At 40.1% G+C, this 14,131-nt stretch overlaps 1 protein-coding gene across 1 annotated transcript in view; it reads right to left on the minus strand.

Annotated features, from left to right (window-relative positions):
- LOC112111326 (glucose-6-phosphate exchanger SLC37A1) overlaps nucleotides 1-13,427 on the minus strand; it is a 56,384-nt gene extending 42,957 nt beyond the window's left edge. The window contains exons 1-8 of the mRNA XM_029911568.1: nucleotides 13,343-13,427; nucleotides 11,273-11,354; nucleotides 7,815-7,941; nucleotides 3,833-3,911; nucleotides 2,498-2,633; nucleotides 2,079-2,139; nucleotides 842-1,293; nucleotides 41-589 (exon numbers count right to left, since the gene is read on the minus strand). Coding sequence (XP_029767428.1) covers nucleotides 41-589; nucleotides 842-1,293; nucleotides 2,079-2,139; nucleotides 2,498-2,633; nucleotides 3,833-3,911; nucleotides 7,815-7,941; nucleotides 11,273-11,354; nucleotides 13,343-13,398 — 1,542 coding nt within the window. The 5' untranslated portion in view covers nucleotides 13,399-13,427. The remainder of the gene's footprint in view (nucleotides 1-40; nucleotides 590-841; nucleotides 1,294-2,078; nucleotides 2,140-2,497; nucleotides 2,634-3,832; nucleotides 3,912-7,814; nucleotides 7,942-11,272; nucleotides 11,355-13,342) is intronic.
- Nucleotides 13,428-14,131: the final 704 nt, after the last annotated feature.

Below are 14,131 nucleotides of genomic sequence, written 5' to 3' on the forward strand. Positions count from 1 at the left end.
TGCGGGCTTGAACTCCTTTATTCTTTCCTCTCATATTTGCGCCGTTATCATAAGCTTGGCCTCTCATGTCAGCAATGTCTATTCCTAAGTTGTTTGCCTTTTCAAGAAACGCTTCCAATAAGCCCTCGCCAGTTGTATCATGAACATTAAGAAAACCAACAAACGCTTCACGAATATTGACACCATCTTCACCGTTGAATTCAACAAAGCGTAACACCACAGACATCTGTTCTTCATGTGACACGTCGGGAGTACAGTCCAAAATAACTGAATAATATTTTGCTTTTCTAAGCTGCGCTATGCTGGCCTCTTGAATGTTACTGGCAACAAGTTGAATCACCTCGTTTTGGATCTGTGGACTGAGGTACTGAACATGTGTCTCTGCCTTCTTAATCCTCTGTAAAAGTTCGCTGAGGACAGTATCATACTTTGCAAGCAATTCAAACAGTCCCAAAAAGTTGCCATTCGAAGGATCGCCGAGCTTTTCATTACTTCCTCGAAATGCCAAGTTTCTTTCGGACAAGAAAATAACGACATCAACCATGCGTTTGACAACATTTCTCCAGAAATCTCTTTCTTTTAGAAAAGCCTGCAATTCGAGTTGGTCAATAGATGTACGGTTTACTATGCCTGACCAAAGGTCAAACCATTTCACCATACAGTCTTGATGACCTTTGCCTGTTTCATGTTGCTGAAGTCTTTTTGACAGTGCTTTCCAAGCAGATGTTCCACGACGTAGCAGTATGTTGCCAGTGCCAAATAATTTACAACAAAAACAAAAAGTGGCATCTTTCTAAACTGAGTACATTAACCATGAACGTCTTATTTTCTCGCCATTTGCCATGGTTCGATAGAAATGAGTACTTGTGAACCTCAGTCTTTCCTCGTTAAATGGAAATTCGTAACTTTCATTCTGCTGCGGTGGGCCACGTGCAACAATGTCACACACTTGCCTGTCCGATATTATAGACGGCCAATCTCCTGGATCATCAGTCAGTGGTTCAGATTCAGATACTTCTTTCCCGGCAGCAGCTGGAATATCTGTCACAGTTTGTTTGGTAGAACAACTGGCTTCACCTTCGACCTCACTTGAAGCACTTCTGGATACTTCTGGATACGATTCGTCGCTGCTAGCGCTGTCCGTTTCATGTGCCTGTACCTGTACGTTGGATTGCAGCGCAAAATACGTTGACAACTTTGGAATTTTCTCAAGTTCCTTCTCAGCATCTTTTGCTGCCTTTCGTTTACTAGCTCCGCTCTTATACGTTCTCTTAGACATCACAAAGCGTGCTTCTGCGTTGGAAACAAATCGTTTCAAATGATAAAAAATTAAACAACTAAATTAATAACATTTATCCGCTGACCGCCATTATGAACGCAAATACACATTCTTTGAATGGGTCCAACTAAAATTCGAAACTGACCGACAGACAACTGATGTAGCCAATAGCATTATGATATATCATAATAACTTCACGGTTTTGTCAGTAAAACCGACATGGATTGTGCAATAGCGTCAATAAATGTCACTTACCTAGTTATACCTTACATTTTTTTTGCCACTTTTAGGGGCCCCCTTCCTTGCGGGGCCCCCTCCGGTCGGAGGGTACGGAGGGCGCTCGCTATGCCTCTGCTAGCACGCTAAAAATAAACAGTACCTGTGGCAGCTCAGGCAGCGGGAGGAGCAAGACACCCCGATTACGTATGTGTCGGAGACCACAAGTATGTAGTCTAAGTGTAGCAGTGGTAGGAGGGGCTAACTGCCTTGAATACGTGTCTTTGGTCTCAGACTGGTACCTACTTCAGGGCAACTAGCCTCTTTTACAGCTCGCCTTGCCACAGTTACAGTTAATTTTTAGCATGCTAGCTTGATCAGAGCTAGCATGGGTATGTTTCCTTGAGCTGGGAATTAAACATCTCCCGCTCTAAGTGTAGGCATACCCTAAATGATTTAGGAGCATAAGTCCCACTGCCTTTCACTTAAAGCTTCATCCAAAGTCCATCGACGTCAATGCAAAGTCTTTCCATAGATTTCAACAGGCTTTGGATCAGACCCACAAGATTTCTGAGAATTCTACTCCATGGCTTTTTGTTGCACCAGCTGGCAATATCTTGAACACTTTTCACCAGTGCAGGAAACTGCTCAGAAAAAAACAGCACCCTACACTCAGGTCTTAGCAGACAGATAAAAGTAAATGTATTTGTTCTCAAAGGTATATTATTTCTCACGTTTAGGTTTACACACGTGAATGATCTGGGATTTTAAACAGTTCATTTTTTTAAAAAAAACTATTTCATTTAAAACATATCTTTATTTTTAAAACTATGTATTTCTTGAGACGCTATGGCAAGTAATCTCTTACAAAACTGAATTACATTCAAACCAGAATGGAATGCATCTCGCCATGTAACCACTAAATGCTACTCACATCTGAAAATAAAATAAATAAATATGGAAAGCCAACGAATCTAGGGAAACAAACAACAGTATGCTTACCTGAGCTATCATGTAGAACCACAGGTTATGTATATTATAGAAATAGCCCAACCCAAACATTGCAGTGAAGAGTCCACTGGCAAGCATTCCAGCTGTTAGATAATACCGGATAGGCAGTCGCTCTCCTATTATACCACTGAGAATGTACAGGGGTAAAGAAAAAAACATTTAAAAGAAACATGAAACATGTCACACACCAAACTTTCATAGCGTATAAAGAGGATGTTCAAATTCTGAATCTATTAGGGTTTTCCCTGAAAGTTTCAACAGAAATTTTAACTAAAAATCAAGCAATTAAGTAATAAATATTTGGTGCATTACATAACAAATGCTGATATTGTGAGAATTGAATGGTTTTACGGTGGGCATAATGGGAATTACTTTCCACGTGATTCTTCACGTTGAGTGTATCTACACAGCAGTGGGGGGGTGTAATTCCCAGCTTATGCAGATATACATGTGCTAGCCCTGCTTGAGCTAGTGCACTAAAAATAGAAGCACAGATGTGGCAGTGCAGGCTGTGTCTTGGGCTTGCTGCCTGAATACAATCCTATCCAAGATCCTAGTATGTACTCAGGTGGCTAACATCTGCCATCACCCATACCACCACAGCCACACTGCTGTTTTTAATCATGATAGTCTCAGTGTGTATGTCTACCAGATCTGGGAATTAAACTATGCAGCTGCTATTTAGACATACTCATTGATGTATATGGGCTAGATTGTCATCTGTGATACATTTCAGTTCAAGGGAGTACAGAAATTCATAGGAAGGATTAACCTTCCTATGAATTTCTGTAAGGGTTTCAGGATAGTCACTGTGAAAAATGTGCCTAAAGACTTGTCTACACTACCTGCCAGATCGGCAGGCAGCAATCAATCCAACGGGGATCGATTTATCGTGTCACGATAAATCGACCGGTGAGCGCTCTCCCGTCGACTCTGGTACTCCACCAGAATGAGAAGTACAAGCAGAGTCGACGGGAGAGTGTCAGCTGTTGACTTACAGCAGTGAAGACGCACCGGTAAGTAGATTTAAGTAAGTTGCGTATCTTAGATCGACCCCGCGCGGTAGTGTAGACAAGCCCTAAAATCAGGTCTTTGTATGTGTGAGACAATCCAAATTTCTCCTTCCTTCTTCAGTGATCATTCATCAGAAGCTTCCCAAAAGGAAAGGATAACAGATTAGAAGCATCAGAGGGGTAGCCGTGTTAGTCTGAATCTGTAAAAAGCAACAGAGGGTCCTGTGGCACCTTTAAGACTAACAGATGAGAAGCAGTGCAGCCTTCTGAATCAATAATTTAAGAAGTATGAAAAAAAGTCTAAAGGAATTACCTCAAATACATTCCAACTGCATAAGCACACAGAAATGAGTAATCCAGGGCTCCCAGTAATTGTTTGTAATTGTTCTTGTCTAAGAAAACATTTTCAAAACAAATCAGTGGAATAAGTTTATCAATAGCTTTCAAACCTTTATTATATATTTCATGTACAGGTCTTGGAAATCTTTAAAAAAAAAACACTATAGGCATTTTTAGTTCTAAGTGAAATTTCTAGCAGAAAAAAAAAGAATGCCAGTTTCTTGACACTTTGCATTCTACTTAACCAAAGAATACTGTATTTTCTGTTTTCATCTATTACATATTAGAAAAACATTGTTCGAAGCATTCTTAATCTCCTCTTACCCAATTCATATAAAAACAACATTTGGAAATGGAAACCACAAATTTATTAGCAAAATATACTGTATTTTCAAGCTTCTAAGAGAACAAAGTTCACAAAAGTCTATAAAAATATATTTAAAATTCCCTAAAAGGAAAATATACTTTTCAAATATGTCAGGTCCTAACTGCAAAGATGGCGGAAGCAAATTTTAAAAAGCCATCTGGCAAAGACTAACTACTTTTAAAAAACAATACAATTAAAAAGGATGTTGTGCTTTGTTCTTTAATGCTAGAAAATAAATATTTCTTCAGTTTTTTCCCCTCCATTACAATGTTATCTCTGATCCTGTAATCAAACCTGCTTGTGTGGGCCCTTGCAGCCCATATGTCCCTAAACCGCTGACTGCCAGAAGCTGGGACTGGATTACAGGGGATGGATCACTCATTAATTGTTCTGTTCATTCCCTCTGAAGCACCTGGCACTGCCCCAGTCCAAAGACAGGCTACTGGGCTAGCTGCACCATCGGTTTGACCCAGTATGGCCATTCTTATTAGCCCACTAGAGCCAATGGGGCTCTCTGCATGCCAAGAGGCCATCTATGCAGATACAAATCTCAGGATCAGGGCCATTATTTTGACATATTGGATGAAAAGGAGTAAGGTTAGATGACATGGTAATTAAAATGTCCATTGTTGCTCGACCAGTGATGGGAGAATGACTATCGATTGAAAATGTTCAGCTAAAAAACAGGTGTTGGATTTATGCACAAAATCTATGAACTGCACACAGGCCCAGTTCAGCCAGGGACTAAAACGCATGTCAAACTTCAAGCATTTGAGTAGCTCCACCAATTTCAACAGAACTATTCATATGTTTAAAGTTAGGCACATGCACAGATTTTTCTAAATGGGGTCACAGATGATCATGCACAAGAGGAGGCAGCCATTTGAAAAATCAGGACTTGTCAGAGTTACCACCTGTCCATCCCCATTTTGAACACTACTACTTGGGCCTCAAATTAGTCCTGGCGACAGACTGACTTCATAAAGAAACACAAGCTAAAAAGGTCATGAAAACAATGGTGTTCAATACCACGTAATTTCCTGCAATTTTCAGCTTTTAAATTAATTATTTTTAGAAACCTGTTGAATATAACACTGTACTCAACAGTAACTTTCAATCAGTGGCTTCTGAAAGGAGAAAAGTTTAAGGTGTTTTTATCCCCTCAGGACCTAGTCTATCAGAATGTTACACACATACCCTTTTAGGCCCCAATCATGCACTGAACTCCATGTGTGCAGACCCTACACCCACACAGAGCCCTTTAATGGAGCTTCACCCAGGCACAGAGCATGACAGAGTAAGATGTGTCTGTATCTCATTATGAATTCTGGTTTGTACCATGTGTTGAACACTAGTCTGCACTCTGTCCAGGGACAGACTTTTTACTACATTCCCAACAGCTACCCAGCCCTGGAAAGGTGTTTGACATTTCACTGAAGGACCATCACACAGACAGCAATCCAGGGCTATCAATTTTGAATGATTCTCAACTGCTGGACCATCCCATGGAACAATGGTCTTTCTACACAGGGGACGGCCGTGGGTGGTTGGGAAGTATGCCTGGTGGATCTGGAGATTCTCAGGTTAGGTCTGCATTTACAACACTACTGCAGCTGTGCTGCTCTAGCTCTTCTGTGCAGAAACTTACTTCAGCGATTGAAGGGATTCTCCCATCACTGTAGTAAATCCACCTCCCTGAGAGATGGTAGCTAGGTCAGCAAAAGAATTCTTCCATTGGCCTAGTGCTATCTACATGGGGACGTAGGCCAGCTTAACTATGTCACTCAGAGGTACAGATTTTTCACATCCCTGAGCGATGTAGCTGGGTCAATCTAATTCTCTAGTGTAGACCAGGCCTCAGTTTGAGCACGTGGTGTGACAGATGTTGCAACCGCATCCAGTATAGTTAGGGACTATACTGTAGTAATTTTATGAATGGTTTTTACATCAGATTAGACTAGGGATTGCAGGCTACTCCACCGGCTCCTCCAGGAATGAAAAGAAGTAGAAGGGTGATGGAGGCAAATCACGCAGGCTGTAAACACATCCAGAGAAGTGCCACCCTCTGGGGAGCTTTGCATACACTCCCTGGCCCACCGTGATACATAAACCATTCATAGACTTCATACAATATGGTCCCCAACTAGCCTGCAGGTGGTTGCAATATCAAAGGGAGAATATGCAGGTACATTTTCCCTGAAACTGTGACACATGGCACACAAGCAGAGGCCCTATTTAAGAGCAGTGTAAGGAGAATTTAAAGGAGAACTCTGCTCAGCCTGAACGGCTGATGAACCATTGACTCAAAAGAAGGAGTGAGCACAGACTAGAGAAGAGTGTGTTTCAGGACTGTCATTTGCGAAGCTCTGTAGTGCTTTATCAGTAAAGTCACTGTGGTAAAGAAATTCTTCTGGTAAACCTGTGCTCCTTGCTTAACTGCCACATTGTCCCCAAAAGGGTTAAACTAGGAGCCCCAGAGTGCCCATGGACTAGGTGGAACGCTGAGTGTGTGTAAGCAACGGGGGATGGGGAGACCGGTGACTAGGGTCTGAGACACTGGTTTTCAGGGTCTAGGATGGCTAGATGGCAGCACCCCATTTTCTAAGGAAGGGTGTCAGACAAGAGGTATGTACTCAGGAGTATGCCCTGGAGTCCCAGAGCTACAAATGTATAGTGGGTTACCAGGCCACTTGATAACACAGGGGTCTACCTACACATAGCTGAGAGTGCAGGATCACAGCCTTAGTTAGTAATAATTGAACAGTTTCTCCTTTGCTAGTGAGCTATCAAGTTACTAGGATCTTCTATTCTACTGACATTCCCTGTTTATGATCAGATGCTGAACACAAGATATCAAGCACTTATTCAAAATCTCAGTTATTATATTCAAATTATTACAGTATTAACTTGTAAATAAGCAAAACATAGCCTTTTAATTACAATTTAGTTTTCTAAATGAGCATATTTTCTTTGTTTTGAAGGTGCCAGCATTTCTGGAATGTGCATGGCATCCATTTATAGAGCTGGTTAGAATTCCATGGGAAATTCTGACATTTCAAAATTTGTTTTTGTTCCAACTCGAAAACATTGATTTTTTCCACTGACTGGAAATTCTGGAAGCATTGAATTGTTTTGTTTCAATAGTATCAGGACCATATAAAATATAATATATTTGATAAAATATAAATGTCAAAATGAAATGAAATGAGAAAGCCAAAATGATCAGTTATGTCATATTTCCATAACAAACATATGTGGAATCACCACATTCCCATGAAACAATTAGATTTGACAAATTTGCATTTTCTAACTGAAATTTGTTCCATCAAAAAGTTTAAGACCAGGTGTAATAGTTTAGTCTTCAGCAGCTGAACTCATAATTTATTTGGAAAAGAAGTTCTTGTAAGAGACTTGCCATTTAAAGCTTTATCTCATTTGGGACACTCACAACATATTAGCCAGGTTAAATTAAAAACAAAACATGCCCCTCCTATCCGTTTTTCCATGGGAATAATCCCTGTGATAAGTAACAAGGTACAACACTTGTATAAATATCATTATTACAAAATTAGCATGCAAATGAACTCACCAAATGGCTCCCAACCACACTGAGACTCATTAGATAACTTTTTAACAGGCTGAATCTGGATGGCATATTCTTTGTAGGAGTTGAGTTCAACTTCACTTGGAGGAGCACAGTGCTTATGTAGTTCTCCCTAATGTAGAAAGAGAATTTGACAATATAAAACTCATCCAGTACAGAATCCTGCTATACACAATACAGTAGCAAATTTAACAAATCTAGCTATTTATGGGCCCAAACCAAAGCCCATTTAAATCAATGGTATATCTATCCTTTTTAATTTGCAGTGCTGTTATAGCTGTGTTGGTGCCCTGATATTAGAGAGACAAGGTGGGTGAGGTAACATCTTTTACTGAACCAACTTCTGTTGGTGAGACAAGCTTTAGAGCTACACAGAGCTCTTTTTCAGGTCGGTCCAATAAGAGAGATTATCTCACTCATTTCATCTCTCTAATATCTATTGTAATGGCTTTGGATCAGTTCCTATACATGAAACACCCTTCACCACATGTGAGGCTAGTAACAATATTATAATGACAGTGCTTTTCATACCGAGAGATCCCAAAACACTTTACGAACACTAGGCCTGATTAACCACTGTTACGCTGCAGTTTTGTGTCACTGTGAACGCCAAAGGATCCCTACAAGGTTTGGCTGGGAGTTACACTGGTATAAGATTGAAATAACATAATCCTACACCTATTAGAAATCAATAGAAGTTTTGCCATTGGCTTTACTGGGAGCAGGACTGGGCTCCAAAACTGACAAAAACTACAGTCCCAGTCTTGCAAACAATTATGTACCTGCTTAACTTTAAGTACTGTGAATAGTCCTAGCAAAGTCAGCGCGCACAACATTAAGCATGTGCGTCAATCTTTGCAGCACCAGCGGCAATGTATTGTATTTCATCCCATATAATGCAGCACAGCCAAGTTTCGGACAGGGATAGAAGAGAAAAAACACACCCCACTGAAACTGCAAGGGAAATTTAGGTAGGTGAAATGTAATTACCAGGATTGACACAGCAGAGTTCGACACCCCTGTTCTCACTACAAGTGCTATGGGAACTTTGGTGATCAGAAATAGGCCAGGACTTGGATTTTACATCTCATTGGAACGATGGCATGTCCAACAGCACACTACTCAACATGCTGGGGAAATGGCCCAGTTTGCCCAGCAGCTCCCATAGAAGTCAACAAGCATACTTCAGTGGTATGTAATACCATACATATCAAACAGAAGCAGAATACCTCTTCCCCCCCCCCCCCCCGCAAGGAAAAAAATGATCTGTTCACAATGTTCACAATATATAAAGGGGTAATGGTATATTTTTCTAAAAATGCTCATATGTAAGTGATGTTCTCATCCATGCAGGTGTAAATCTGGAATAGCTCCATTAATCTCAGTGAAGTTACTCTGGATTTACATTGCTGTGAATAAGGGCAGAATGTGTCCTTATGTCATCTGAGAACATTGCAATGCCCTTTCCTTCAACAAAGAACATTTTATTTTTCAGTTTATATCTTAAACATGTCTCCTCATCCCCAAGCACACAACTACTGCACATACCAATGCTGCAAGCTGATGTGCATGAGCAGACTTCTAGGTCTGTGAAGAGTCCCACTGACATAACCAGGACTCCACATACATGTAGGGATCTGCGTATACAGATCACATTGCAGGATTGGAGCCCATGAGTTAGCATATCATTACGCCCAAAAGGAATCAGAACAGTAAAATATATGGACAGGGCTGCCCAGAGGATTCAGAGGCCCTGGGGTCTTCGGCGGCGGGGGTCCTTCCACTCCGGGTCTTCGGGGCACTTCAGCGGCGGGTCCTGGAGTGAGTGAAGGATGCGCCGCCGAATTGCCGCCGAAGTCCCGGAGCGGAAGAAGCTCCGGGTCTTCGGCAGTGGGTCCTTCACTCGCTCCGGGTGTGTTCGGCAGCACTAAAGGACCTGCTGCCAAAGACCCGCCGAAAACTCTCGTGGGGGCCCCTGAAAACTCTTGTGGGGGCCCCTGTGGGGCCCGGGGCAAATTGCCCCACTTGTCCCCCCCTCTGGGTGGCCCTGTATACGGACACTGAAGAAACAGACTTGGGGGGGAATCAATCAGCTTTTGGAAGGATCAGTATTAAAAAAAAAATGGAAAAAAAGCCCACCACAAAGTCAAAAAATAAAAATAGAAAATATAGTTTGACACATCAAGCTGCAGGAAACTTCAAAGGAGATACAGGGAGGAAGAGATTAAGGCCTGGTCTACACTAGGGGGAGATCGATCTAAGATATGCAACTTCAGCTATGAGAATAGCGTAGCTGAAGTCAACGTATCTTAGATCAACTTGGAATCACTTACTTCGCATCCTCGCAGCGCGGGATCAACGGCTGCCGCTCCCCCGTCGACTCCGTTTCCGCCTCTCGCCGTGGTGGAGTTCCGGAGTCGACGGCAGAGCGATCGGGGATCGATTTATCGTGTCTACACTAGACGCGATAGATCAATCACTACTCGCCAATCCGGCGGGTAGTGTAAACGTACCCTTAGTTTATTAGTTTTTAATTAGATCAAGTAACTGCTTACACTGCTTAAGGCCAAGCTACCAATAGGTAGATCTAACACTGATTTCCAGAGCAGTGTGGATGGAAATTTCACTCTTGAGAACTATGCTCTCTTTAAAAAATGCTATTTTATAACCCCAACCAAATATAATCTAAAGTAAGATAACATGGTTTTCAATAGGACGATCCCAGTCTATACAGATCAGAGAAACGGTGCTAACGTCAGTTTTATCCCTTGTGTAAACAAGTTCTTAGTGGGAATAAAATCAAAAGGTTAATGAAACACTTGACAATTTGAAATGTAAACAATGAAACCGTATCTAAGCAATTTGCATTCTGATAACAGGTCCAATGCTATTTATTTACTGTATGGAGCAAGACTTTTTTTTTTATTATTAATATGAATAGGCTGTTGAGCAATAAAGTTAAAAATATACATGAGAAATAACTTCAGGTTAATGTACTGCCAAAGTCTAAAGGTGAAAATGAAATACATTATATTTCTCTGATATCACTGCACTAGCTCATGCATAGTACTGCACAAGAACCAAAATCGTCTTGAAGATCTAACGCACACAATTTACTCAGTCTCGATAGATTCCTCAGCTCTGAGCAACTCTTCTAAGATTTCAAGCCTTGATCCTGCAAACACTTACACATGTACTTAGCTTAACTCATGTGAGGGCCTAAAACCAGAAGTATGTGCAGTATTCTAGGTGTGGTCTCACCAAAAATGTATAGCATGGAACTATGGTACGACAACTGTAATTATCGGCACTTGTTTTTACAGCATTGTGGGTTAAACTTTAACACTGTCTTTGAAAAAAAACAACACACACACACAAAAGTATACTTTCCTGTTTGAGAAAATTAGGAGGCTATTTAAACAAAATGATTCATTGTTGCTTACCTTAACTATACTAATAGGTTTCCTTGACAAGTGGAAACTAGCATATAACAAAAAGGTAAGAACAAAAATGAAGGCCCTGCACCTGTAACAAAAGAAAAATCAGTATTTATTTTAATATTTCTAAGTGATTGAAATCACTAGATTTATATTTACCAACATCTTACATAAAACAAAATATTTCAAAGTATTCTTCACATTTTTTTTCACTTCATGTTATCATAAACCCTGGAAGCTAAAGAGACTCTAAATTAACTCGAACTACTGTATATTGGGGTATAAATTTGAGCAATTTCAATAGTTTCTATATTTAAGCCAGCATCAGAGCAAAACATCATTTTTGCACCTGTGACACCTTTACCCCCAGAGGTTCACAAACGAGGGTGTGGGGACTACTGGTTGTTCACAGAGCACATGGTGCTGGCTCTTCTCTCTTTCCAGTTGCTAATGCATATTAAAAGAGAAACAAAAGAAAAATAATATTACTTATTTTCCTATTATTGCTTTTCCACATGAGCAATTGTAGTTGCCAAATGGATGTGATCTGATTGGAAATGTGAGAGGTGTGTTCCTATGACAATGAAATGTGATCCACCCTATAAAAAAGTTTGAGAATGCTTGCCTTTACACTGATGGTTTCATTCACATCTACTTTATAACCATTAGTGCAGTTTTTTAAATGGAGAAGAGTAGTTTGAACGATTTGTTATACTATAGTAGATTCTTTTCCTATTTTGCTTACCAATACCTGTTAAGTATACGGTCTGATAGATTATACAATGCTACATGCTGTATGTCTTCAGCTCAGCATCCTACATTACATCCAGTTGTCTGTCTGCATATATAAGCAAAAGCATGAACAAGTAGAATGTATCCATTTAAATCTCCAATAGATGTGTAAGTAGCCACAGCACACTGTAAATACCATATACTTGGTATTGCGCCAAGACACATGGTCAACATGCCTCCTGCTGCAAAAACCACCACAGGATCCTTAGTGACCACAAGGGGGCAGGACTTCAGTTTTGGGTGTTGTCTAATGGATGGTACCTCCAGAAATACAGCAGACCCTAATGCTATTCAAAGGCATCGGTCAAGTACTGGTTGAGAGGCAAACATACAAGTTACTGAATTGCTAACACATCCTCCAGTACAGGGAATTTCCTGGATTTTCTTGGAGGTCTCTTATCCAAGAATTGACTATGTTTAACCCTGCTTAGTTTGTAGAACCAGCACAGAAGACTCGGCAAGTAAGGCTACCCAAACACACCATCTGGGTTTTGGTATAACAACTTACATTGGGGTGTTCAGTTGTTATGCCCATTACTGAAGATTTCATTTAATAAACTGCAGTGACTCTTGCCTTGAAGCTCTGTTAGATGACGTGTATGATAAAAATCATTCAACTGGGAAGTACTGATTTCTTTCCTTTGTTACGGTAAACAAGTGATTTCAAGATAAGAGTAACAAATTCTCTCTCTCTCTCTCTCTCCCTTGAAAGCACAAAAAGAGCTGACAAGACCAAAACAGAATTAAAAAGTTGTCAAAAGACTTCCAGATTTTAGTTTCCAAGGACAAATATCGTTATTAATTATTTATTTTACAGTAGCATCAACCAAGATCAAGATCCTATTGTGCGAGGCACTGTTACAAATAAAATTATGATATCATCCAGGAGAAGAAAGAAGATCTGGGTCCAGGATAAACAGATTGATTTTTTCACAGACATAAACCAAGTAACTCAAAATAAAAGGCTGTGATTCACCTCCCCAAGCACATAATACGTGAAGTAGAACAGGAGAAGTACTTATTCTCTAGCGTACAAAACTAATGGTGATGGAAATGTATTCCAAACCCCTATATCACTCTGTACTAGCGTCAAATCTCCTGATTAAAAAATCTTTAGCCTTGCTCTTCATTTTGCAATTAAATCAACATTTTCTTTAACAAAGACTTGTTTTATATTCCAAGAAATAAAAAGTTAGAGAAACTGAGACAAAGGAATAATCTTTCTCAGATAAAATCTGATATTGTCCAAGATGGATGTCTGTTAAGATATACTTGAAAACTTACCACTGATCTCTTGTAAATAAAACGATGAAGCGAACTCCAGGGGGAAGTTGAGCCATTTACTTCACTGCCAGGATCTGGATTTTAGGTGACAAAATGCTATGTTTGGAAAAGGATTGTCCTAGGGTCAGGCTTTTTATCAAAGATGCTCAGAATGTCGTGTAATTGCACTTTGTGGAACGGTTCTGAAGAGATGTCACACTAAGCAGATCTCCTTTTAGGTCTCCTCTTTGATATTTTCAGTCACTTTGAATGGCCAACTCTTCACTCAACTGTTTTACAAAAAAAAAAAAAAATGTTGAAAAGTTAGCGTTTTAATTATAGTTTTAATCAGTGATTCCCTCTTTCAATAATGTAAATAAACTGCTGCAACTTTATAGACATCAAAATTTTGGAGAAACAGCTTAAACCACTGAAAAAATTACAAATTTCTAAAGGCTGCCTTTCTTACTTGTTGGTACCAAGCCTGAATAAGTTTTTCTTTAAGACGTCAGTACAGATAAAAGATTTCATTGAGGACGTGATCTAAAGGCCACTGAAGTCAATGGAAAGATCCCATTGATTTTATTGGATTTTGGTTCTGGTCCTGAGAGACTGCAAGTGGGCAATTCCCTACCAGGAAAAGATGTATTTTAAAACATCAGACGCACTCAAATTTCTGATGCCATAGGGAACTTACCAATTCCTGGCCCAACATAGTTGTTTTAGATCCTCTTCTCTAATAGGAAAAGATGCACAATAACCTTTATGACAGGTACTGCATGGTGTACTAGTCGTGCTGCTGCTTGGCAT

This window comes from Terrapene carolina, unplaced genomic scaffold (assembly GCF_002925995.2).
Source record: "Terrapene carolina triunguis isolate 2854851 unplaced genomic scaffold, T_m_triunguis-2.0 Scaffold31, whole genome shotgun sequence".
NCBI lineage: Eukaryota > Metazoa > Chordata > Testudines > Emydidae > Terrapene > Terrapene triunguis.